Raw genomic sequence first — 26,854 nt, 5'->3', positions numbered from 1 at the left:
TGGGATGATTCAAGCACATTCCATTTACTGTGCACTTTATTTCTATTATTATTACATTGCAATATATAATGAAATAATTATATAACTCATCATAATATAGAATCAGTAGGAGCCCTGAGCTTGTTTTCCTGCAACTAGAGGGTCCCATCTGAAAGTGATGGGAGACAGCGACAGATCATCAGGCATTAGATTCTCATAAGGAGCGCACAGCCTGGATGCCTGGCACATGCAGTTCACAATAGGGTTCATGCTCCTATGAGAATCTAATGTCGCTGCTGAGCTGACAGGAAGAGGAGCTCAGGCGGTAATGCAAGCAATGGGGAGTGGCTATAAACGAAGCTTCACTCACCCGCTGCTCACCTCCTGCCGTGCAGCCTGGTTCCTAACAGGCCAAGGATCAGTAATGGTCTATGGCCCGGGGGGTTGGGGACCCCTGACCTACAGTATGAAGTCATTTGTGTAAATTTTAAATGAATATGAAGATAATGCCATTGAGTGTTCACAAACGTGTGTGTGTGTAAGTATGTGTAAAAGGAGAAAAATAGGACATACATAATTTCATGATGATAAAAGTCTAGGAAGTGAGGTAAAAGTCTGTGACTGGAGACTGGGGATAAGAGAAGACTTCAGCTGAATCAGTACCACTGTGTTTCTTTTATATAAAAATACAGAAAACAACAATGTCATTTCTGGATGGTGGGGAAGAGATGCTTTTTATAGACAGCATCCTTTTCTGCATTAAAGGAAATAGTCTCAAAATAAAGAAGTGCATGAGCATTAATGCCTTTGGCAGATGTGTGTTGACAAGCATTCCTTCCAGACCCCATGGAATAGGTCAGGTGCCACCACATGTGATTCAGAAACCAAGGCAGCCCAACCTGTTAGGCCTTTAGTGTCTAGCTCCATACTCTCCAATATGGTAGACACATACAGTTACTTGACTTTAAATTAAAAGTAATTAAAATTAATTTTTCAGTTCCTCCATTGCACTGGCCACATTTCAAATGCTGGCTACATGTGATTAGTGGGTATTGTACTGGTGGCACACATATAGAACATTTCTGTTATTGCTGTAAATCCTATTGGAATGTGTGCTACTATTATATTATTGCTGTAAATTCTATTGGAAAGAGCTAGCCTTTAGCTGAAAACCTGCCCTTTTGACAACTAGCACATTTTGGTCACATTGCTCTTTTTCTAATATGTCCTTCTGCACAGAGGAAAACAAAGGTAATGACTAGCAGATTTTTTTTTAATCTCTGCAAAACATATGTCCACTATAATCCTAAGCTACAATTACATCTGAAGTAACCCTTTCTTGTTAAAGAGAATCAGGTAAACTATGTTTAGAAAGAGATTTGGCAATCACCTCCGGTTACGTAAATATCACATTTCATTTCCCTGAAACTTAGGAAGTAGGAAGACAGGTTGAAGGATGAGAAAACGTTATTCAAATAAAACTCAGAATGTGAGTTCAATGGTTTTCCAAGAACCTGCTTTTCTTTTTTCTTTTTTCGAGACAGAGTCTGGTTCTGTCTCCCAGGCTGGACTGTAGTGGTGCAATCTTGGCTCACTGCAACCTCTGCCTCCTGGGTTCAAGCGATTCTCCTGCCTCAGCCTGCCAAGTTGCTGGGATTACAGGCATGCACGACCATGCCCAGCTAACTTTTGTATATGTTGTAGAGACAGGGTTTTGCCATGTTGCCCAGGCTGGTCTCAAACTCCTGAGCTCAAGCAATCCTCCCCCCTTGGCCTCCCAAAGTGCTGGGATTATGGCGTGAGCCACCGCGCCCGGCCTGTATCTGCTTCTCACCTGTACACAGTGTGAGGGACGTACACTTCTCGTGTTGGAAATTCCAAAATCTCCTTGTGCGGGCGCGTCCGGTTTTCAGGAAAGGGTTTCATGGGCAGCATTTCAGGAGTCAGACAGCCATTGATGATCTCTGGAGCTGTAGAAATCTCCAATCTCAGCAAGCCTAAAGAGAGAAAATAGGAATGTTCTAGTAAAGAAACTCTCATGTTAGGAGGGAATAAAGAAAGATTGTTGAACCGTGTTTCTTTCATGAAAATAAGAACAAACTATAGTACTATAAAAAAGCTTTGGAGCTAATTTCCTGCAGCTTGAGAAAAGTGTGTCATGATAACTTTTGAGATTTAGCCTCTATAAAATAAAATATAAAGCAAGAAATTGTAAAATGAGAAGGAATGGGTTAGATGATTTTTAAAGTTCTTTCCTGAATTACCACAGTATAATTTTACGTCGTTGAGTAACTTCCCTGCATTGCTAGCAGTAAAAATCGGGAGTTTTAAAACTGGCTTCCGGCCAGACATGGTGGCTCACACCTGTAATCCCAGCACTTTGGGAGGCCGAGGTGGGTGGATCACGAGGTCAAGAGATCGAGACCATCCTGGCCAACATGGTGAAACCCTGTCTCTACTAAAAATACAAAAAATTAGCTGGGTGTGGTGGCAGGCGCCTGTAGTCCCAGCTACTCAGGAGACTGAGGCAGGAGAATCACTTGAACCTGGAAGGCAGAGGTTGCAGTGAGTTGAGATTGTGCCACTGCACTCCAGCCTGGTGACAGAGCAAGACTCCATCTCAAAAAAAACAAAAACAAAAACAAAAGCAAAAACAAAAACAAACAAAAATCAAACTGGCTTCCCTGGACCTGAGGATGCTACAGAGGTACCTCCAGGGCTGCTGAGTGAGGATAAGGAAGATGCCTTTGCCTTCTACCAAAGCATCTCACATTCACTTTTTTAATACTAAATATAATAGTTTATTTGATTAAAGGGGCTCCTCTGTTTAAACAATTATCTCATTATCTGAGAAACCAGATCTAAAGCACAAGGTTTTTTTTACTAAATCAATCCTTTAAGAAAATTTAAAAAACATTAATAGGTTTGCCAAAAACATAGAACAACTCAGATTCTTAACCCCTAACACAAAATCTCACATTTCACTTGGCAAACATGATTTTATAAATTCTGGCATTAGACAAAGAATGTGTCTAATGATAAGCGGTTTTGGCACAGCTAAAGAGGATAAAGATAAGTCATTCACACCTGGAATTGACTTGACTCGTCTCTGTAAGGATGATGATCTTTTGTAGTCAGCTAAAAACTTGAATAAGTCTTCATCACTAAGGCGATCTCCTTCCTGCCAGCAGAAAAGTCAGAGTTAGTGTAGATGCACCTTTGACTCTTGGGCTGGGGACAAACAATTTCTGGGAAGATTTTTACCTTTAAGTTTTATTCTCAAAAGTCTTTCATAGAAATTAGGATTATAGGCAGCTCTGAAATCACTGAGTTCCACTTCTTGTTAAATCCTTCTCAATCACTGTGACTCACTGTGCCTCAGCCTCTTATCAGTCCTTCTGGGGATGGGGCATCTGCTGCATTCTAAGGAAGCCTGTCTGACCATTAGAAAACCAGGCGAAAAGCTTCCCCCCTATAACTCTCACTCTCTGATGCCAGTATTACCCCGCTGGAACAACACAGAATAAGTTTACTTTCTTCTTCAAATGTTTGAAGGTGGAGAAAGCATCTTTCCATCTCATTTTCTTCACATTTGTCTCGAACAAGGTTAAGTATAAATGCTGCCCACCCTCATGTATGCCCAAGATGGGTCAGGAGCACACATGCATGATCTCCAATCCTTACAACAACCCAGTAAGGTAAGTGGGTAGATATGTCTTATTCCCAGTGAGACCATCCAGACTTAGTTAAGTACCTTGTCCTCCAAGGTCATAAGATTGGGAAGGGGTGTATGCTGAACAGAAACCTTTTCAGAGCCTTACTATTTCTATTATGTGGCACGGTGCACAGGCCCCCTCAGCATCCCTTTTGCATTTCAGTTGGTTAATCTAACCCCTTCAAATGCTCCACGAACACTGTGTAGCTATGGGAAACTTTCCAAAACAGAGTCAGACCCAGTGAGTTTATTTTAAGTGTGGCAAAATATAACTAACATAAAATTACCATCTTACCTCTTTTTTTTTTTTTTTTTTTTTTCTGAGATGGAGCCTTACTCCGTCACCCGGGCTGGAATGCAGTGGTGCAATCTCGGCTCACTGCAACCTCCACCTCCCAGGTTCAAACAATTCTCCAGCCTCAGCCTCCCAAGTAGCTGGGATTACAGGTGTGCACCACCACACCCAGCTAACTTTTGTATTTTTAGTAGAGACGGGGTTTACCATGTTGGCCAGGCTGGTCTTGAACTCCTGACCTCATGTAATCCGCCTGCCTCGGCCTCCCAGTGCTGGGATTACAGGCAGAAGCCACTGCGCCTGGCCCATCTTACCTATTTCTAAGTGCACTATTCAGTAGTGTTAAGCACATTCTCGTTGTGCAACCAACCTCCAGAATGCTTTTGTCTTGCAAAAAAAACCTGAAACTCTGTACCCTTTAACCAGCGACTCCCCATCCGCTCTATCCCTAGGCCCTGGCAACCATCATTCTACTTTCTGTTTCTATACCTTTGACAAGTCTAGGAGTTTTTAATTTTTTTAAATAGTCTTGATGTTTACTGAGCTAACAAAGAGTACCATCTGGAACGGTCACCCTCTCTGAGCAAGTGAGGAGCCTTGGAAACTTGCACATCAAGCAGTAGTGAAAGTGGAAACTTGCACATGAATAGCCAGGCCGAGAAACCCTGAGATCCACCCGGAAGGAGATGTCCCAGCCAGACTGTTGTCATAGCTTAATGAATGGATTGGCCAAGATAGTTCAAATAGGATAGTTTGCATCAGGAGGAACAAAACCTAACCCTTCTCTCAGTTAAAATAGCTAACACTGATTGGGCACTTACTGTATTCCGGGCACTCTAAGAAGAGCTTCACGGGTCTCATGTCACCTGACCTTCCTGCTAGCCACATGAAGTTACGTACTATTGTTCCAGTTTTCTGGCTAATGAAATTGAGGCTTTGTAAATGCTGTGGTTTGAATGTCCCCTTCAAAACTCATGGTGAAGCTTGGTCCCCACGGTGGCAGTGTTGGGAATTGGGGCCTTTAAGACGTCATTGAATCATGAGGACTCTGCCCTCATGAATGGATTAATCCATTCACAGGTTAATGGATTAACCTGCATCATGGGAGGGGAACTGGTGGCTTTATAAGAAAAGGAAGAGAGACCTGAGCTAGCATGCTCAGCTGCTCACCATGCGCCACCTCAGGACCCTGCAGAGAGGCCCCGCCAGCAAGAAAGCCCTCACCAAGTGTGGGCCCTCAACTTTGGATTTTTCAGCCTTCATAACTGTAAGAAACAAATTCCTTTTCTTTTTAAATTACCCAGTTTCAGATACTCTATTATAAGCAGCGGAAAACGAACTAAGACAGTGAGCTTAACTAATTTGCTCTCTTAATCACTACATATCCTCCTCCTGTGGGTTCCAGTGCCCATGCCAGTATGGGGAAAAATCCAGACACACTGTAATGTGAAGAGATACCTGCTTGAAAAAGCTGCTAACGCTCAGGGTGGAGGTTTTGAAGTTGGATCCAACCCCATTTTCCTCCAAGGAGAGGGCTCTTTCAGAAAGCCTTCTAGATTGGGCCAATGTCCTCCGTTCACCCACTGAGCTTCTCCCTTTAAGAAAAACAATTGTCACTCCAAAGTATGCCTTTCTGTTCAAACACACAGCAGTTATTAACTTCACAATATACATGTTTAAAGTCACTCATCAGGAACACTGAATATGGCCATCCTTGTTTTGAATGCAAATGTCCTTCCACTGGCCCCTACCTTTCTTAATCCTCCTGTTGGTGTCCTTGATCCTCCTCCAACCAGAGGGGAGAGGCCAGGAGCATCCATGGGCCCCTCCCACATGGAAATTAGGGTAGACCAAATGCCACCCGGCAAGAGTCCAGAGCTATAGCCAGAACGAGGTCTCCTGATAAGCTTTATTTAGTCAGCACATTGTTTGCTTTTCTTTTATTTCTATATTTGCGTTCCACTGGGAGGGGCATGTACTCAAATGCCGCTGAAGGAATTTGGGATTGTGACCCAAACATGCTGGGGTCAGCCTGTATATACTCTGAATCCCAGTGTTCTCTGCTCTCATTATGTGGACCAGGCAGCAAGACTGAGTTTCTGCCTTGGGTGACCTGCCCAATGGGAATTAGAACCCCAAATCACACTCAGACTTGGGCTGGGACCCTGATAGTTTGCCCAGTTGCTTCTTATCCCCTTTTGGGATTTGGGTGGAGATCTTGTTGCTTTTATATTGCAAAAACTCATGGGTTCTCTTGTAAATAATCAAATTGCTTAGAACTAGAACAGTTCCAACCCCTGTCTTTGAGTATCTTCTTATCCTTAATTCTTACTATGATGTTGAATTAGAATTTCTTGCTACCTCTACCCACCTAAACTTGCCATTCTGCCTCAGTATAATACACGACATCTTTGCATCTTCTGGTGGCTCCTTAAGAATCAGTCTCTGTTGTCAGGTTGACAAGAGAGATGACCTAGAGATGACTGAGGCCTCAGCATGCCCTATACCTGAATTACCTAGCGTATGTGCCCTCTAAGCTCTATACATAACTCTTATCAATAAGTTACTTGGGTCTACATAGATGGCATTAAAGAAAGCGGTGGCAGGAAGATCAGCAATCACAAAATGCCCAGGCTTTTTTTTTTTAGGTTTAGGAGTCGACCGTGGTGTCTCTGCTTAACACACTATAGATGGTTACTACATTTTCTTGTTAAAGTTTTACTTTTGAGAGGGGGTGGCTAGCAAAAATCAACTTTTTAAAGTGTCATACCATCTAGAAAATCTTACTGTAAGAGTATACTTAATCTTCACCAACATTCTTGATAATTTCTTTTGGAGATCACTGTCCAAATATATGTAATCCAGTCATAATAGTGTTTCATTCTATTTATCTCCTTCTTCCTCCCCACTTCCCACACCTCACTGTGCCCCCAGTCCCCACTAGTAAGCTGTGGACCTGGGCAGTGGCACACTGGGGAGCCCTCCCTTTCCCACTGCAGGTGAAAATCTTACCAACCACAGAGTCCACATCAGTTACCTCCCTCTCAAGGGTGGAGACATTGAAGAAGCTTGATAAGCTTATGGGTGCCCAGGCAAAGGGCATCCGGTACTTCCCCAAACGCTGGCAGAAGGATTCAGCTTGGAGTTTTAGTTTTTCAATCTTTTCTTTACTCTGGACGAAAATGGAAAAAAACAAGCTGAAACAATCAGCACCAAGTCAACTGCCTCTGACCTGAATATGGCAGCCATCTCCAAAATCCAAACCCTACTGATTAAAAAGAGTAAATACACATCTTCTCACTAAAAAATAAAAACAGTGAATAGGCAGAAAAATGATGCACTTGGGCCAGAAGTCTAGCTGATAAGGAAAAAAAGATTAAAAAACGAGGAGTTTACAAAAGACTACACTTAATTAGTAAAATACATTTTTAGCCAACAAAAACAAAAAGGGACTCATTATACCAGATTATCAATTCTTTTGGTGGCTAGCTATGTGACTTCGATTTGCATAAAAGAATTTTGAAATCAAGTTTAATATATCATCTACCAAGCTCCCAAGTGAACCTGTTTCTCCAAAAGTTGCCTTGGAAAACTCCAAAAAATTCTAAAAAGTTTCCTAACAACTCCTTAGGAAGTTTACAATACTTCCAAGGTGTTCTTTCTGAGTTCAGAATAAAAGATAGATTTAAAAAAAAATGCCTCGAGTTCAATAAATCTTACTTGACATTTATGAGTCTGTAGAGTACAATACTAATAAGGCAAGTCTTATTCCAGAAAGGCCATTTTTTTTTTTTTTTTTTTTGAGATGGAGTCTCACTCTGTCGCCCAGGCTGGAGTGCGGTGGCACGATCTCGGCTCACTGCAACCTCCACCTCCCAGGTTCAAGCTATTCTTCTGCCTCAGCCCCCTGAGAAGCTGAGAACACAGGCACGTGCCACCATGCCCGGCTAATTTTTTGTATTTTTAGTAGAGATGGGGTTTCACCGTGTTAGCCAGGATGGTCTCAATCTTCTGACCTCATGATCTGCCCGCCTTGGCCTCCCAAAGTGCTGGGATTACAGGTGTGAGCCACCGCGCCTGGCCAAGGCCATGTTTTAAAAATCACACTGGGAATCTTTGCAAATTGCTGCTGAGAAAAGATATCCTTTTAATAGGCTCAACACCTACACTGTGCTAATGAATATATAATGCATGGTAGTGGCAGCCAATTCCCAGTTATTTGCATACCTGAAAGGGCAGTGGCCCATGCTGTTGAGGAAGGCCGGGAGAGCTCTGGCACTGTTTAGTTTTGGGGTCTCCGTGGACCACCCAACCAGCTGAGTCAGAGCCTCAGAATGAAGACAACAGGGGGTGGCCTTGCCCCAAACAAGTTATGCAGTCAGATCTTGCTGTATGTCAACATTAGAAAATTCAAGGATTTATTTCTCTAAAAAATCATCATCAGGCTGGGCATGGTGACTCATGCCTGTAATCCCAACACTTTGGCAGGCTGAGGCAGGAGAATCACTTGAGGCCAGAAGCATGAGACCAGCCTGGGCAACACAGTGAGACCCCATCTCTACAAAAAACAAAAAACTACCCAAGCATGGTGGCATGTGCCTGTAGTACCAGCTGCTCAACAGGCTGAAGGGAGAGGATCACTCGAGCCCAGGAGTTCTAGGTTGTACGGAGCCGTGATTGCACTCCAGCACTCCAGCCTGGGAGATAAAGTAAGACACTGCCTCAGAAAAAAAAAAAAAAAAAAAAGTCATCATCAGTGACCAGGTTTCTTTTCCTCTTTTATTTAATTACAATGTAGTAGTGTGTTATATAGGGATACATTAGGGACTAAAGCCCATTAGCTATTTTATGTCACACTTCTGAAAATACCTGCTTCTTCTAAGATGTCTCCATTTAACAATACTCAAATTACCATACCTTTCCACCGTCACTTTCTTTGATAATCATGTAGGGCTCTGCACAGTCTCCAATCTCTCCCTGCTGCAGGACTTTTTCAATCTACCAATAAAAAAATATTAAAATAAGGCACATAAATTATATCCATATAAAGGAATCTATGCAACCATCAAAATTACATTTTATGACAATATTTGATGACATAGGAAGATATCTGTGATACATGTTTTTTGATTAAAAGGTTTATATAAAGAATAGCATATAATTTTATTTAACAAATCATAAAGGCATATTAAAAGGCTGAAGGTAGATGCTCAGCAAATGCAGCAAGTGTTAATAGTAGTTATCTTTGTATGGTGGAATTATGTGTGATTTTTATTTTCTTCCCATTGCTTATGTGTATTTTCTATTTTAAACAATAAACATGTATTATGTATATAATAAAAAAGGTAATAAAAGTTATTTTATAAAACAAAACCCAGGAGACATATGTAAGAAGTGGAAAACTCATTTTCTTTATTATTGCTTACAATGTAAAAAAGAGATATGGTCTCTGTGAAAGTCAGGTTAGGGACTAAAACCTTCCACAAAATGAATGACTGAACCAAATAAATTATCTGTAATTATATCCCTTGTAATTCCTATTAGGGCTAATTCTCTGGATTTAACAGACTTGGAAAGAAACTCAAAAGCATTGGGATGTGCAGCTTCTCACTTTGCTAACTGGCTGTTAATAGAAATGAATGCTGGTAATAAGAATGAATGAAGGGTCTTCTGTCTCGCTTCAGGTAAAGTGACTGGCTGGCCAGTTGTCATAAATTTGGGCACCATATTTAAAAGAAAGACAAGGAGAAATTTGAAATTTCCTAACTCTCTGCTCAAAGAAAATTTAACTTAGATGTTGAAGAGTAAAACCAGTGGATTTAGTCCCATTGGTTGAGATGATCCTTGAAGAAAGAATTTGGGTCAACATAGTCCAAAAGGGACACATACTTAATAGGTGCTGTGAGTTAGGCACAAACTATTTAACAATACATGGGTATTGTTACCCATGATAAAGGGGCATTTATGGGGTTTCAAAGGAAACAGCATGAGGCTACTCAATGAATATCTGCTTCAGGGAGGACTCCAAGCAGGAAGTCTCTCTTCTCATAAAAGAAGTTCAAAACCCCCTCCCATTGCCACAGCATGAAGAGAAGGCGAATCCCACTGAGAGATGCACCGCAGTGAAAACAGGCACAAAACACTTGAGCTAGAAACTGACCAGTATTCCTGGTAATCAGCAATCATTTACTCATTGTTGAGTTCCTTCTATATGGTAGTAGCTGGGGGGATAAGGTGGTGATAAACACTGCCCCTATTCTCCTCAAGCTCATAGTCAGGAGCCTGTAGAACAAATTGGAAGGAAGCTAATTTTTCCATGAAGTGAATGGATTAAAAATGTGGTCTTTAGAATAAATTCTGAACAGAGACTAAGAACTTCTTAATTAGGACCCTGAAGCAAGGAAGGGGAATGCCACAGCTTCATGCACTAGTAGTGTGTATTATGGAACATACAGGAGGCAGGAGAAGTAAGATTTGACCAGACCAGCAGATACTATGCCCTGGCTGCAGTGGGCAAGGAGAACTCCAGGTACTTCATAAGAAGGAGCTGCAGGCTGACATGAGAACCTATTGTTTTTTCCTTCATGATTTATGCAAAACTGTGTAATGAAATGCATGACTCCTCATAACCATGGAAAGTAGGGCAAAGAAGCCTATCAGATTAACCTAAAACTCTTCTTAAGGGAAGAGACTACCTTCTGCTCTATTCAGAAGGGGTAGGATTAACACTTGGCATACCTATTTCTTTTTCATATTTAATGGCCATTTATTGTTTACCTAATTATGGTATGTCAGGTACAGGGTAGGTGTTTTTACATACATTATTTCAATTTTCTTCAAAACCACTCAGGCACAGGGATAGTTGTCCAATTAGACCGAGAGACTAAACTTGCTACAATACACAGCAAATGTAGCAAAATAGGAATCTGAACCCATTTCTTTGAATGCCAAGTTGTTTTTTTAACTGGCTTGTAAACTCTTTAAGACAGGAAATTTAACATCTGAAAGACTTCTAAAGTGCTAGGCTCTCTGTGTTTTCTCAAACTATGTGGCTCTCAGATTTTCTCAATCCTATGTGTGCAAGGATAGGCACATTGCAACTTATTAAATATTTAAATTAGGCATGGCATACCTATTTTTAAACAATTTTTGAAAAGTTTCTAATTCACTCCCATTTTCACTCTTCTTTCCTTGATTGTAAAACAAACTCTTTTTTTAAAAAAATTCACAAAATCTTGAATTAAACCTTTAAGCACAAATAATCCCTTAAAGCCATATTATATGCAACACCTGAACTAGATGATGCTACCTAAAATACAGTAAAGACCCTGATGTTCGGCCTGGGAATATAAACAAAAAAGAAAGAAGCCCCTCTTACCAAATAATGTCTGCCTGGATGTGCTAAATAGTTTAACACCATTTACTATATATTTAAAGGGAAAGAGGCAACAATGATGGCATTATGATAAAGAAAAGCAAACAGAAAGCCAACCAGGGGCTGTCTTGCTGAGTAGATTTCAATTCCTTAAATCTATCCAAACCCTTTAGTATGTCTGTTATGCCAAACGAACACATTTATACATTTGAAAATTTTGGAACATATTTAGTAAGTGATAGGAACCAATGGGTAACCACTGTTACTTGGCAGAATATGATGGATTAATCAAGAGAAAGTCATCCACTGGGAAGTAGAGTTTGAGATAAAATTTGGCTCTATAGAACTAGTGTTGGCTTCTTCAGTTTCCTAGGCTGACAGAGAATTGTGAACTTACCTACAGGGCTACCATAGTGGGCTTTAATTTTCCTGTATGTCTAAGTAATATTGCAACGAAAAGGAGACACATTAAAGTTTGACAACAATAGAAGTGTCTTTTCAGCAATATAATTTTAACTATACTTTCTATAAGCTTAAATAAGTTCCCCTCAAGCTCCAGTAACGTCTCATAATCTTTGTTATATGGTGTTAAAGAAGCTAGAGTGAAAAGACATTTGCCATCTGTTAAGTGACCTCCAAACTACCTGAATTATTTGGAATCCATGAGATCATGGGGTACTAACCAGATAATGTTCCAAACCTAAGAGGCTGGGGGCACATGAAATCAGACACCTGAATTTGGTGTTTTGTTTTTACAATGATTTTATGCCCGGGCGCAGTGGCTCACGCCTGTAATCCCAACACTTTGGGAGCCAAATATGGGCGAATCACCTGAGATCAGGAGTTTGAGATCAGCCTGGCTAACATGGTGAAACCCTGTCTCTACTAAAAATACAAAAATTAGCCTGGTCTGGGGTGGTGGGTGCCTATAATCCCAGCTACTCGGGAGGCTGAGGCAGGAGAATCGTTTGAACCCGGGAGGTGGAGGTTGCAGTGAGCCGACATGGTGACACTGCACTCCAGCCTGGGTGACAAGAGCGAAACACCGCTCAAAAAAAAAAAAAAAAAAAAAAAAAAAAAAGAGTCAATAAGACCAGTTATCTGGCCTAAAGTAGGTAAAATACCTGATGTTTGTTAATTTCTAACCATTTTGGTGTACAGAGAAAGGATCTGGTTTTCTTACAACAGCAAAGAGTATAGTCTAGAATGAAAGGCTCTTTTACTTATAATTGCCCCATAGATTTCAACTCTCATTAGAGACAGTCTGTGACATGGTAAGAAGGAAAAAAAAAAGGAGGGTGAAACTTGAAAACCACAGCCTATGCTTCAAACTGTAAGAGCCTGGACTTGGGAACACTTAACTATGCATCTCTAGAACAACACGAACATCGTTAGGAAACTCTAACCCAGAGATTTTGTTCCTTTCTCCACAGCAGCTTCTCTGCACCAGGTCACTGAGGGAACTCTCCTTAATCAGGAGAAGGGTGCCCAAGATGTGCCAAGCTTTATTCTGTAGTCATGACTATCCACTGAGGTCAGCGTGATTATCTCCACTTCACAGATGAGGAAACTCAGTCTCAGAAAGACCAGGAAACTGCCAATGCCATTTAATTACTAGGTTGTAAAGCCAGGACTCAAACCTAGGTCTGTATGTCTCCAAAACCTAGTCTTTCTAGTATCTGAAACAGTTTACTTAGAAGGGAAAAGGGGTAAATTGAGAAGGAAACAAAGCGAATCTCAGAGGATATGTGAACACATTCTGAGATTTCGTGCACCCCAAACATGTGCTGGGAACAATGCAGCAATGAAAACATCAGATTGGGCAAATCAGATCGCGCTGAATTACCTTGACTACCAGGTAGATGTCTGAGGACGGGTAGGTGACCGAGAAGACTGCAGATCTCGCCTGACTTGATGCGGCCACTGAAGGCGTGTGAGCTCGCAGAAATCCTTTGAACTGGTCAGAGTTCAGGTCACAGTGAAAATTTTCCGAGATCTGTAAATGACCAGCAAAGTGAAACATAAGTTAGACCTGTTGCATTCATGGTTTAAACACGTTAAAAAGGAGTAAAAACACCACAGAGAAATTTTGCTGAAGGAGTAAGTGTAATAATCGTAAAGTGGCTCCTGGATAAATCTGATAAATGTTGTGTCACAATGTCTAGGTATACTGGAGCCATCTGAGAGATGTTCCTTGAAACATTTAAATGTTTATTAACCCACCAGTATTTCCTGAGTATCAGTAACTTCACTATAGAAGAGCAGGACCTCTGCTCTCAATTAATTCACAATCAAGAATGAGGGAAGGACTGGCTGTGGTGGTTCACACCTGTAATCCCAGCACTTTGGGAGGCCAAGGCAGGTACATTGCTTGAGCTCACGAGTTTGAAACCAGCCTGGCCAACGTGGCGAAACCCTGCCTCTACAAAAAATACAAAAACTAGCCAGCATGGTGGCATGTGCCTGTGTGCCTGTGGTTCCAGCTACTTGGGAGCTGAGGTGGAAGGATGAATCGTTTGAACCCGGGAGGCAGAGGTTGCAGTAAGCCAAGATCGCCCCACTGCATGCCAGCCTGGGCAACAGAGTGACACCCTGACTCAAAAAAAAAAAAAAAAAAAAAAAAACGTGAGGGAAAAGGCAAACATGTAACTAACTACACTAAAAGCAAAATACAAGTCACCACATGCATACAAAGAAGCACTGTGGAAGTTCCAGAGTGACAGGCCATTTGCAGTTGGGTGACAAGGACAGCTTTTCATGGAAGCAGCACTGGAGATGGATGGGCCTTAGAAGATTCTGATAGGCAGGGGTGGAGGGTGATGATGTACCAGGGAGAGAGTAGAGTATGAATAAATATCTCAGAGGCTTGAACGGCTGGGGGAAGCTTAGTCAGTAGTCTAGCTTGACTCTGCATAGACTATGGATGGAAAGAAGGTAGAGAAACGCCATCATGAAGAAAGCCTGGTTGTAGGGAATGAATCTTAGTGAAGATTCTGAGCAAGAGCATGATGAGAACAGTGCTCCTGGCTCTCTTAGTGTCATATTACTTAAGAGCCACTGTCTGGTTGGGTTCTCCCCTTCATCACCAAGAGAATTTTAGTGGTGAGTGGCTGCCCAGGCAGAGACTACATTTACCAGCCTCCTTTGCAATGAGGGGTGATCATGTGACTGAATTCTCTCCAGTGAATTGTGAGCAGAAGCAATGTCTCAAACTTCCAGGCCTCCTCCATCCTTCTTTTCTCTTCTTCAGGGGCAGCAATGGCAGTGACAAGAGTGATTTGGGGAGAGCACATACTGAAGATGGAGGAGCCACTGCCAGCCTGCATTTCTGAGTGGCTGCGTGGAACAGAGGGGTCCCTCCTCCCACCCCGGATGGTTAAAGAAACAAAGACAGCAACTTCTTGCCTATAAGCCGGCGGTTTTCAAAATGTGGTCCCCTGACCAGTAGCTTCAGCATCAGCAGGGGACTGTTAGAAATGCAAATTCTCAGGCCCCACCTGGACTTGCTGAATCAGAAACTCTGTGGGTGAGGTCCAGCAACCTGTGTTTTAACAAGTCCTCCAGGAGATTCTGATGCATGCTCAAGTTTGAGAACTATTGCTTTAAACCACTGAGTTTGGGGTTCTGCTTGTTTTAGTGGTTAACTTATCCTACAAATCTCAGTGATTAATATTTATGCAGGAGATGCTTGTTTCCTTAGATACAGAATGATGATGGGTAAAGAAGGGCAGAAGTGTCCATCCTACTCTGCATTTGCTATTGCTGTCCTCTTCTAGGAGGCACAAAGTAACTAAACATTAAAAACACATGAGAGCTCTTGGTCACTGTTTTCATTCAAAGCACATTACAGTTGGTAAGTAAGGTCCGAACTCTGTGACACATTGAGACCTCTACCATGTAAGATGCCCTTCAGTCACGATGAGCCTATTTCACAGTGCAAAGAACTCTCAAACTGAGGAAGCTTTACATGCACATCCAAGCTTGTTAAAAATGTATTTAAATGGGTTTGTTTTATACACAACCCCATGTGCTATTTCATTCTTTCTCTATTCCACCCAGGCCAGCACCTCCAGTAGCCTTTCCCTCTAAAATTCTTCAAAGATCATAAATTACATTCTTAGACCACTGCTTGAAAAATTGCAAAGGCAACAGACCTGGACCCGTCAAAGATCATTTGCTTTCAAATCTGATAGGTTCTTGCTGCAAAGAAGATTTAAAAACATACACGCAAAGAATCATGAACAATATATGTGCCTTAGGTTTTGGATTTTTCTTTGCTTTCTTACCTTTTTCCTTTCTTTAACATCATAGAGGGCAATGCTGGCAAACAGAGGCTCAATTTCAATCTCGAACCTACCATAGAAAGAGAGGAAAATCTATGTGGCTTTAAGTTAGATAATTTTGAATTTTCTGAAAACACCTAGATATATAAACTGGTTAAAAATATGAGCAGTTTCCTGAAATATTTGGAAAACTCGAAGTATATGAGAATCACACTGGGATATTAACGGAGAAACATGGGAGGTTTGTGAAAAATTCCTAATCATTCGAGATCATGGCTGACATTACAAAAGCATGGTGGATATTTTTGGGATATCTCACTCACTCACTGCAAGAGAGAGTGGGCTGAATGGACCTTTAGTGTGATTCATCTTCTTATTGTAACTACTGTGTTTTCAGTGGGTAGACTTTCTGTCTGAGGTAATGGATTTTTTCACATTTCACATTTTATTGCTAGGATAGTATCTGTTTCACAATTGTAAAGACATGGAACCAACAACCAACCTAATTGCCCACCAACCAATGAGTGGATAAAGAAAATGTGGTATATATACTCTATGGAATACTACTTATCCATAAAATAGAATGAAATAATGTCTTTTGCAGGAACTCGGATGGACTGGGGGCCATTATTCTAAATGAAGTAATTCAGGAATGGAAAACCAAATGCTCTATGTCAGTGGGAGCTAAGCTATGAGTACGCAAAGGCAAACAGAGTGGTATAACGGACCTTGGAGACTCAGAAGCGGGAGAGTAGAGGGGGATGAGGGATAAAAAAAACTACACACTGGGTACAATGTACACTACTTGGGTGACGGGTGCACTAAAATCTCAAACTTCACTACTATACAATTCATCCATGTAACCAAAAACCACTTACCCTAAAGCCACTGAAATAAAAAAAATTTAAAGGATAGGATCTGTATTATTCAATTCGAAGGAAGGGGGCTTTTCAGATGGCAACATAAGAAAAGTTCAATTGCTTTTCCTTAGATTTATAGTGGGACAGTCAGAAGAAGGCTGGGTTTTGATGGGGATGAATGTCTGGCCCTTCCTAACTCCATTACTGGGGAGTTGCTGAGTTGAGTTCAGGGAGGGGCTTCAGCACAGCAGGTAAACACTGAGGTGCCGGGGCCCCATGAGAGCTAGAAAGAGGAGCCCTCATATTGGCCCTAATTGCCAATTCCCCTTGAAATGGTGAATCCCAAAGCACAATCCTGGTGCATTATCTGCCTTCAGTATCTTGGTGGACATTACAGGTGCACAGGGAACACTGATGAAGGTCTTCCAAGTTTCTCAGCTTGACGTCCCATGGCTTTGGATGTTACCTTTAGAGAGCACCAGGATAAGGGCCCCAGTCCACCATCACCTCAGACGTCATGTCAATAAAGCCATGTTTAGTCTCCAGGTATGTGCGAGAGGATGTCCTCATCAATGGATAGCTTTGTCTCAAAAGAGGACTTTTTAGAAGAATATTTGGACAGAATATGAGCACAGACAAAAAGGGTTATTTGCTCAAATGGCGCCTTTGGAAATGAGGCAATATGGAATCATGGCAGGCTCACAGGGCACCCAGGCAGAGACCTGGACTCTGTTCCTCTTCCACCATCTGCTAATTCTGCGATCCTAATCAGGTTACTTACCTTTCTGAATTCCATTTATTTATCTGCAAAATAAGGTAAGGATGCTTGCCTTTCCATTTTCCAGGCTTTTGTGAGGATCATGTATAATGATGTGTGTGAATGTATCTTAAAAACAATGCCAAGTAGCAGCGCTTTTCACAATAGCCAAAAGGTGGAAGTAACCCACGTGGCCATGAACAGATGCACGTGAGGCCAAAACAAAATATGCCACATATATACAATGGAATATTATTTAGCCATAAAAGGAGGGAGATTCCGATACATACTACAATATAGATGAACCTGAGGACATTATAAGTAAAAGAAGCCAGTCACAAAAAGACAGTTACTTTATGATTCCCCTTACATGAGGCACCTAGAGTAGTCAAATTCATAGAGGCAGAAAGTAGAATGGGAGTTGCCAGGGGCTGGGGAGTAGGGAGGATAAGGAGTTATTGTTTAATGGGTACAGAGTTTCAGTTTGGGAAGAGAAAAATTCCTGGAGATAGATGGCAGTGATGGTTGCAGAACAATGTGAATGTACTCACCACTGAACTGTACCTTAAAAATGGTTAAGATGGTAGATTTTGGCCAGGTGCAGTGGCTTATGCCTATAATCCCAGCACTTTGGGAGGCCGAGGCAAGCGGATCATGAGGTCAGTTCAAGAACAGCCTGGCCAACATGGTGAAACCCTGTCTCTACTAAACCACAAAAATTGGCCGAGCATGGTGGCGAGCGCCTGTAATCCCAGCTACTCAGGAGGCTGAGGCAGGAGAATCACTTGAACCTGGGAGGCAGAGGTTGCAGTGAGCCAAGATCATGCCATTGCACTCCAGCCTGGACAACAGAGCGAGACTCTGTCTCAAAAAAAAAAAAAAAAAAAAAGATGGTACATTTTATGTTATATACATTTTACCACTCAAAAGCCCAGTGTTGAGGATTTCTATGATTATTCTTTCTATTATCAGGTAATTGCACATTAATTGGGGGCCTTTTTTTTTTTTTTTAGATGGAGTTTTGCTCTTGTTACCCAGGGTGGAGTGCAACGGTGCAATCTCGGCTCACTGTAACCTCCGCCACCCGGGTTCAAGCAATTCTTCTGCCTCAGCCTCCCTAGTAGCTGGGACTACAGGCATGTGCCACCACACCCAGATAATTTTTGCATATTTAGTAGAGATGGGGGTCTTACCGTGTTGTCCAGGCTGGTCTCGAACTCCTGACCTCAGGTGATTCACCTGCCTCAGCCTCCCAAAGTACTGGAATTACAGGTGTGAGCCACTGCACCAGGCCAGTTGGGGGCTTTCCTGGGCCTAGGCTCACCAGCTGCTGCCTGGCATGCTCAACCTATGTTTAATTGTGTACTCCCTACTACACAAAGGGCCTGAATATTGCTGTGATATACTTAGGGTGGTATTGAGTAGTAAGACCTCTGTGGTTCCGAGAAAGAAAAAGAGAATTCACATTTATTAAAGACTTAAAATTGTATTATAATAAGTGCTTTCCACACATCAGTCTCTTCACTCTACACAACTACAGCGTAATGCAGATATTATCTGCATTTAATACACCAGGACACCAAGGTTCCCAGGGAATAAGGAACTTGCCAAAGTCTACAAAGTTAGGAACCGGCACAGTCAGGTTTTGAGCCCAGCCATCTCTGATCACAGAACTTGGGCTTTTTCTATGAGTGTTTGTTCTTCAAGTGTAGTCCCCAGAAACTAGCATTTTGAAGCAAAAGAAGTTTGCCAGCATGCAGGCTTCTTGATCCCACCGGAGACCTACTCAACCAGAATCTCTTGAGGGAGATTGTTACGGGAGGTCCTCCAAAATCTGCATTTAAAATAAACTGCCTGAGTAAATTTTCTGCACATTAAAGTTTCACCATCAAGAAGACTCCTAAGAGCTGAGATTACTTTCCATAAGATGGTATTAAATCTTAAAATATTTCTCCACTTAAAATACAAAACAGAAAAATAATTTGTTGTCACTTTTTTTTTTCTGTTACAAACACTTGCAAAATAGGCAGGAGCCTAATTCTTTCTGTATCTTTGAGGGTTTCTATATTTCTGAAAAGCAATACAGACAGTTACAGATGCCCACAACTTTAAACAAATTCCTCAGCTGCTAAAACGTGTAGTATTATGAATAGAATCCTACATATCAATGTAAATGGGAAAACATTTGCCATTAATATTACCCTTATATTTTTACTGTTCATACTGTCACATTCTAGGCTTACCTATAAGAATTTGTTTCTTTCTTTCATCTAGTTTACTCTAAGTAGTTATTCCTACGGCTGTCTTTTTGGGCCATCTCTTCTCTTGCAGTTATAGGTTAGTATGGATACTATTTAAAACACATGAGCATGCCAAGTGCACCTGGCAAATACGTCAATTCGACTTAATTTCTGCTTTGGCAGTTGCGGGGACATCACTAGAAACTGCACTTGACAATTTTCATTAAGAGATATTCAAGTGACTCCTCTTTTTTTAATTTTAGAGACAGGCTCTCACTCTGTCGCTCAGGCTGGAATACCGTGGCATGATCATAGCCCACTGCAGCCTTGAACTCCTGGCCTCAAGCGATCCTCCCACCTCAGCCTCCCAATGTAGCTATAGGGCTAAAAATTAACACATCTGTTAGTTTTTGGTACAGAGGGGGTCTCGCTATATTGCCCAAGCCGGTCTCAAACTCCTGGCCTCAAGCGATCCTCCCACTTTGGCCTCCCAAGGTGTTGGGATTACAGGTGTGAGTCACCGCACTTGGCCTCCATTAAAATTTTTTAAAAATAACACATATCTCTCTTAGTGACCATGTTTTCCCACCTGTGAGAACAGCTGCCTCTTATTCACTGGAGAGGTCTAGAAAGCTTGGCAAGGAGCACCACAGAGGAGAATTTCTGCCATCTCAAATGACATAGTCGCTGCATCTAAAAGTAGCCTGATGATGCATCCTGTGGGGGCAGGTGGGTCCCTCAGACAATAGCGAAGGCTCCCTAAACAATGCAGAGGGGAACAGCCACTTCCACTCAGTCCTCCTGCCGACCAGACAGACAAAGAAGCTCCCACTGCCAGGTTGGTTTGCAAGGGCAAGGGCTTGCTTTTCTGTGCCCATTACTTGACACTCAGCAGGTTTACGCGCTGCTCATTTCTCCGTACAAAAGGCCCTGAAGCCCCTCTGGTAGAATTGGCCAGCGGGAGGAGACTGTAACATCAAGAGACCACCCATAGCTGTGTGAGCAGACTTGCTGGCTTGTATTCTGAGGCAGAAGAAGTTGGCAGAGGCTATGCGTTAGAATCATAGAAGTTTGTGGTAGGTAGGAATTTTGAGACCATAAGGTCTATCAACTTCATTTATAGGGAAGAACTCAAAATCCCAGGGAAGTTCCCAGGGGTTGAAACCCAGCCTTACACCCAGAATCCAGATGCCTTCTCACTGCAAACCAGGGGCTGCTGAAGGGACCCACGAAGGGACTTTGAGAGATGGATGACCCATCAAATAGTACATAAATAAATGTTACACTTCTGTAGTTTTGCTTAGGTAAAATATGTACAACTTTAAAGGTTTCGACTGTGGATTTGAAGAACTAATTCTTGAAAATAGCAGTCTGCAGAGAGGAAGAGAGGCATGGAGGCACTCCGAGAGTACACAAGACAATCTATTGCAGTGCAGGAAGAAAATACTAGAATTTATTTAGATTTATCTAGTTCATTCTTTAAAATTTCTCAGTTATATGTTTTATAACGTAGATAATATTTTAATATGAAAGTACAAAATTAATACATGTCTATAGAGGATTTTTTTTTTGCTATCAAAGTATACAATTGAAACGTTTGGACGCAACTGCTTTAAAGTAGTGTGTGGCAAATAATTGGCCCACAAGATGAAACCAGACTGTAGTCGTGTTTTCTTTTAATTATATGGTGTTTATAAAGGGAATGAGAACATATTTAGGGAGTTGGTATATTATGCAGAAAAATCTAGGTTTTCAGCTTCTCTTGAAAAAATAGAAAAGACAGTTGACAAAAATGGGCCTGTTTATTTGGATGGCAAGAGTTTGTTGCTAGTAGTGAGTGCCCCGTTAACATAGTTTACTACAGTCCCCACCACTCCCTCTTGTCCCCTGGCACTAAGACTGAGTTTCAGTTGCATTTATCATTGTGTTTCAACAGTGGCATACTGGTAAATGTTTAACAAATAATCTCTGGGTGCTGAGGGTGGTGCAAATGTGTAGCATTGGCTGATTTCTACATGGTGAATACTTTTGCCATGGCCAATTTAAAGTTACCAATGTGACTTCACTGAACACGGGAAGAGATGTGCACTGTCAGATCTCATGAGTTAGTACAGTCGACTCCAGCACACCACTGATTGAAGTGCTATTTTTCTTAACGTAGGTCATTTCACTAGATTACCTTACGTGCCTAACTTTAGTAGACACGTGTGTTCGCCTTCTCTATTGCAGAAGAATGACCATCAAAAGGTTGGTAGAAAAAAAATCCAGGAATGGACTCAAACGTGCCCTTTCTACTACTCCACAGCTGCCCACTGTGAAAAGTATTTTAGGAGCTCTGCTTTGATTCAAGCTCTGATAATAGATACAACATTTGTATGTAAAAGGCAAGATAAATCTCAAAGCAGTGGTAGTGTGTCTGTTGATACTTACTTCAAGGTCAGCAACTTGACCAATATTCTGTTGCCCAGGTGTTCCTTGGGACATTCTGGTACTGGACGTATTTCCACAGCATCCTCCTATTTTTAATCACATTGTAAGGAAATCATTAGTGAATTCTGTGAGGAGCTCCAATTAGAGTTAACCCAGGGAAGGGAAGGATACCGTTCACGGCTCAAGTTAACTTAGATTTGCTTTTTTTCTAACACTGCCTTTTATAAGAAAGTTTCTCTTCCAACCCCCAACCTCAAAGCCAGCATTTGCAGCAAACAGTTTCTCCTTTTAGAAACCCAAGCATTTAAGACAAAGAGACTGAAGCAGGAAGGAAGGAAATGTGAACATGGATATGGCTTAGTAACATCCACCAGATGGCATTGCAAAATCTTCTATCTATTGTTGATGTTTTTGTGTGTTTTTTAAACACTCTAATTACACATTTGGAATATTTCTCCTGTCAAGGGCTTTACTAGTAAGTATGTGAGCTTCAGATTTGAAATCTGAGTCAGAATGGTTCACTGAAGGCTGTAAACCATTGATCCTATAATACAGAGTCACTTTCTCAGTTCACTGTTTTCTTAAACAGATGATAGAGACTTGGGGTTGAATTGACAAGTTCTAGACAGGCTTATGCAGTTAGAGCTTGCTAAAGTGCTAGGTATATGAAATTTAGTAATGACAAATTAAGAGCTCTACCTGTTTATTTTACTGCACAGAAACTAAAGACTTAAAGAGAAATATCAAGTCCCTACTGTAACCTTAACATCTGCATCTGAACTATCATTCTATGTTAATTATATTCATGTATGCAAAAATGAGCAGTGCAAATCCTTGAAAACAGTAATTCTCACTCTTGCAGTATGCTTTCCAAACACTGGTGAGTGCTCTGCCGATCGCAAGGGTCCAAAGAACAGGGTCACGTCTCACTGTCTTTTCCCGGGAGCTTTCCACTGAATACCCCACAGCAAGCTTAACATTCTTGCAAATAGCAGTAAAGTCACCTTCTTGGTAAATATGTACCCACTTTGGTGGAATGATCAATGTGGTAAGCTCATCATTACTCCAACCTCTCCCTGTGGTCCCCATTCCTTGTGGTTACGGTTGGCCATGTTGCTGGGTGGAATGGCTGAGTTTATTTAAGAGGAGACATTGTTTTGATGCCTACTCGCTCAGGGCAATCTGGACCTTTTAGGATCATTGGAACAGACATATCTAAAGGGAAGATCTCCCTAACTGGAAAACAACCTGAAGGTAGAGACACTCATGGATTTCTGGGACTGCCTTTGGTCTAGATTCTAATTTTTGAAATTCTTTTAAAAAAGATTTTCATTGGGAAAATTTTAAACATATACAAAAGTTGAGAGAGTAATGCAATGAACCACCGTTCACCCATCACCTAGCTTCAACAAGTTCAATTCAGGGGCATTCTGGTTTCACCTATTTACCCACTTACTACCTTTCTCGCTCAGTACTGGATTACGTAGAAGCAACTTCCCAGAGACCATATACATATATAAATATTTCAGTACTTATCTTTAAAAGATAAAGACTTTTAAAAACATATAGCAATACCATTATTATGCCTAAAAATAAATAATTTCTTATTGCCACTAAATAATTTTTGTCAGTTTCAAATTTCCCTGACTGTCTCAACTTGTTTTTATTGTTACTTTGTTAAATCAAGATCCAAACAAGGTCCACATATGACATTTGGATGATATATTTCCTAAGTCTCTTCTAAGCTATATGAATTTTCTCAGGCTTTATAGCTAACTGAAATGGGAACTAATTCCCAAGCAAGCAGAAAGTGGAAATGTGAAACATTAATGGATACCTCTTGTTTTCATCATCCTAAAGATACATACAAATGAAGGGAATGAAAGAGATAATGAGAGAGAAAGAGACAGTATGAGAGAGATCATATTCTTTCATTTACTGTCCCAATGGATCTGGAGGTCAACTCCACATTTACTTACCTGTGATTTCCTTAGGTGAGCCAAGAAGTACCCCCCCAACCTTTTTTTCTGAATTGGTTTTAGTTGGGTTCTGTCACTTGTAACCAAGAGCCTCAGCAAACATTTTTATGATTTGGAGTATTAGTGGAATCTTTCTTAGGGATTGACATAGAATGCCTTTTGTAGAATGACCACCTTTTGTAGAATCAGAATGAATTAGGGAAAGAACTTGCCTTATAGAAGCTTGGTGGTTAAGTCCAACTTTTGCTTCTCCTGTAGACTCAGCCGTAACTTGGATATACTAGTTTACCTCTCTTCTAACTTTGCTTACAGGGAAATCAAGTAGTGATAATATTTAAAAATCTGATTGTGTCATTGAAAAAACCAGCATTTGTAATCATGTCAGAGTAGGTAGAAATTTACCTTTCCTCCATAGAACTTTCTTAGAAAAAAGCACAAATTATAAGGACAAATGCAATTTCTGTGACAACAGCTTCAAAATATTAAAGGGCTGGTACAGAGGCCCTCAAGCATTTTAGACATGCCAATTTAGAAATAACTGGAACACTAATTACGAAGCACTTCTCTCTACTCGATAAAAGCAGGCCCCATTAGGCCTGCTTCTAGATTATAACTTTCAGTCCCAGTGGAGTGTCTGCATTGTTTCAAAGATCATAAAACAAAGTTCCTCTAAAACCAGGCTATGTTTCATTATTTTAATCAGCTCAGATGGAACATTCTCCCATCTAATACCACCAGGGAGACATTGACAAGCAAATGTCTCACTGGACATATTCTCTGCATCCTCCAATTGTTCTCTCTCTTCTGGCACCCACTTTGGGTCCCTGTATTACACATCGGCATCTCCATTACAGAACTGAGAGGAAGAGGAAGGAAAGTAAAGGCCAAATCAGTCTGATTTAATATATCTTGACAAATCTGGTAAAAAGTCTTAATACTGTGGATGGAAACGAAACAGTTACATGATATTTAAAAATATCATCTTTGGATTTCAGTTATGTGTCCCAACATACCAGGTAGTCGTATGTATGTAGATACACAAGCAAGGGAACATGAACTTCGTAGTTAGCGGGTTAGGGCCCCATTTTATAATTTAATTTATCCGTTGAATCTTGAAAAAGCTCTTTAGCCTAATTCTTGCTTTCTAATCTGAGGAAAGGAGAGGATGATATTGCTCACATTATTCATACTTTATTAATTTACTTTTTAATTGACAAATACTAATTGTGAACATCTATGGGGTACAGTGTAATGTTTTGATCTATGTATACATTGTAGAAAGATTAAATCAAGCTAATTAACATATCCATCACCTCACCAACTTACCTTTTGTGTGTGTGTGTGTGATGAGAACATTAAAAATCTTTTTTTAAAGGAGTTTTGAAATATACAACACATTATTATTAACTCTGGTCACTATGCAGTGCAATAGGTCACTAAAATGTATTCCTCCAGCCTGAGACTTTGTAGCCTTTGATCAACACCTTCTCCCTCTCCCCACAGCCCCTGGTAGCCACCTTTCTACTCTGTTTCCATGAGATCCACTTTTTTTAGAGTCTATATATAAGTGAGATAATTTATTTTTATACTCTGCCTCATTCAGAAGACCATTTGAGGCTGCTGACAAAAACTGCAAATAAAATAAAAATAGATGAGGAAACCAAGGTGCTTAGAAAATCACGGTAAGAAAAGAAAAGAAAGCTGGAGTAAATTCAGGACACCAATCAGTAAGTTGCCACATTTGGTGAAGGTGGACAGAAATTTGCTCTAAGTAAAGAATTTAAGAGAGTTAGTTACAAAATGAGCACAATCTCTAAGTGTTCATATTATCTCAGCAGAAGCGTGCTTCTTCTTTCTCTGAAGATGTGAAGGCTAATTGCCCTTCAGATCATCAAAGAGGAAGGTGCTAGATGGTGAGTAGGTCAATGTCAACAATAGTATTTCCATGTGGACGTGATATCCTATCTCATGACTGCGGTTTCCTTTACTGTCCTCCTTGCTCACCAGTGGGGAGCTCACGGAAGGGCAGGTGAGCAAACACAATCCAGAAGGGTGGGGGTATCAGGCTCTCTGATTGTCTCACTTAATCCAAGGATCAAATTTCAAATATTTAGAGGCATGGATGGATAGAACATCTTTTATGCAAAGTTTCCTCAAATCCTGTTTCTTCCAACTGAACTTTCAATACAATTTGGACGGGAGAGATATAGCAGTAATCTGTTCTGACAAGACCCAGAAGTGTAGATAACCTCACGCAGAGGGGAAAACTGACAGCCTCCTATACAGTACAAGGAGTTCAAACAGACACAAGGCTTGAATGATGGTCACCTCTCATTTCATCCCAAGTGCCTCAGGCAGTGACCACAGGCAAAGTCTACACTATCCTATTGTTGTCAGTCAGCTCCAATAAAGGAAGAAGTAAACAATCAAGGTCCCAAAGTCCTACACGTTGGGAGCACGGGCTGTGATTATCCCGCCTGAAACGTTTTCAAAGCAGGTCTCTCTGGTTGCTCATAGAGACCACTAAAAAGAAAGTAACAAAGCACTAAAGAACATCAAAGTTTAAGTAACGTATGTCTCAATGGATTAGTGACCACACACACCCTCAAATAATAGGATGGTTTGACTTGCTGGGTGTGATTCCTACATGTAGACCCTTGAAACGTTTGGGGATTAAATGAGATGCTCTTAGTGAACACATTTTGTAAAGTGCTGTGAAAATTCCAGTTGTTATTATTATCAGAAAACCATCTGTATGATAATCAATATTGGCTGTGCCATGACACACAGGCTCGCCTGAGTGAAAAACAAGGCCCCAGAAATCATACAAGTGAGCCCTGGCATCATGGGCTGCTATACAGTAATAATGAACAACACAATTGTCCACATGACTCTCAGAGTTTTCACTGAGATTCTCCAGTATGGAAACAGTGGCACCCAC

At 41.1% G+C, this 26,854-nt stretch overlaps 1 protein-coding gene across 1 annotated transcript in view; it reads right to left on the bottom strand.

The window, feature by feature from the left end:
• The window catches only part of DOCK8 (dedicator of cytokinesis 8), a 240,320-nt gene that overhangs the window by 121,654 nt on the left and 91,812 nt on the right, over nt 1–26,854 (bottom strand). Inside the window, exons 7-14 of the mRNA XM_030815609.1 lie at nt 21,935–22,020; nt 15,651–15,717; nt 13,211–13,360; nt 8,907–8,987; nt 7,002–7,161; nt 5,448–5,584; nt 3,067–3,160; nt 1,814–1,976 (exon numbers count right to left, since the gene is read on the bottom strand). Coding sequence (XP_030671469.1) covers nt 1,814–1,976; nt 3,067–3,160; nt 5,448–5,584; nt 7,002–7,161; nt 8,907–8,987; nt 13,211–13,360; nt 15,651–15,717; nt 21,935–22,020 — 938 coding nt within the window. The remainder of the gene's footprint in view (nt 1–1,813; nt 1,977–3,066; nt 3,161–5,447; nt 5,585–7,001; nt 7,162–8,906; nt 8,988–13,210; nt 13,361–15,650; nt 15,718–21,934; nt 22,021–26,854) is intronic.

The sequence above is a fragment of the Nomascus leucogenys genome, chromosome 1a (genome assembly GCF_006542625.1).
Source record: "Nomascus leucogenys isolate Asia chromosome 1a, Asia_NLE_v1, whole genome shotgun sequence".
NCBI classification, from domain to species: Eukaryota; Metazoa; Chordata; class Mammalia; order Primates; family Hylobatidae; genus Nomascus; species Nomascus leucogenys.
The sequence above is the reverse complement of the archived record's forward strand: the minus strand, read 5'-3'. Positions and strand labels throughout refer to the sequence as shown.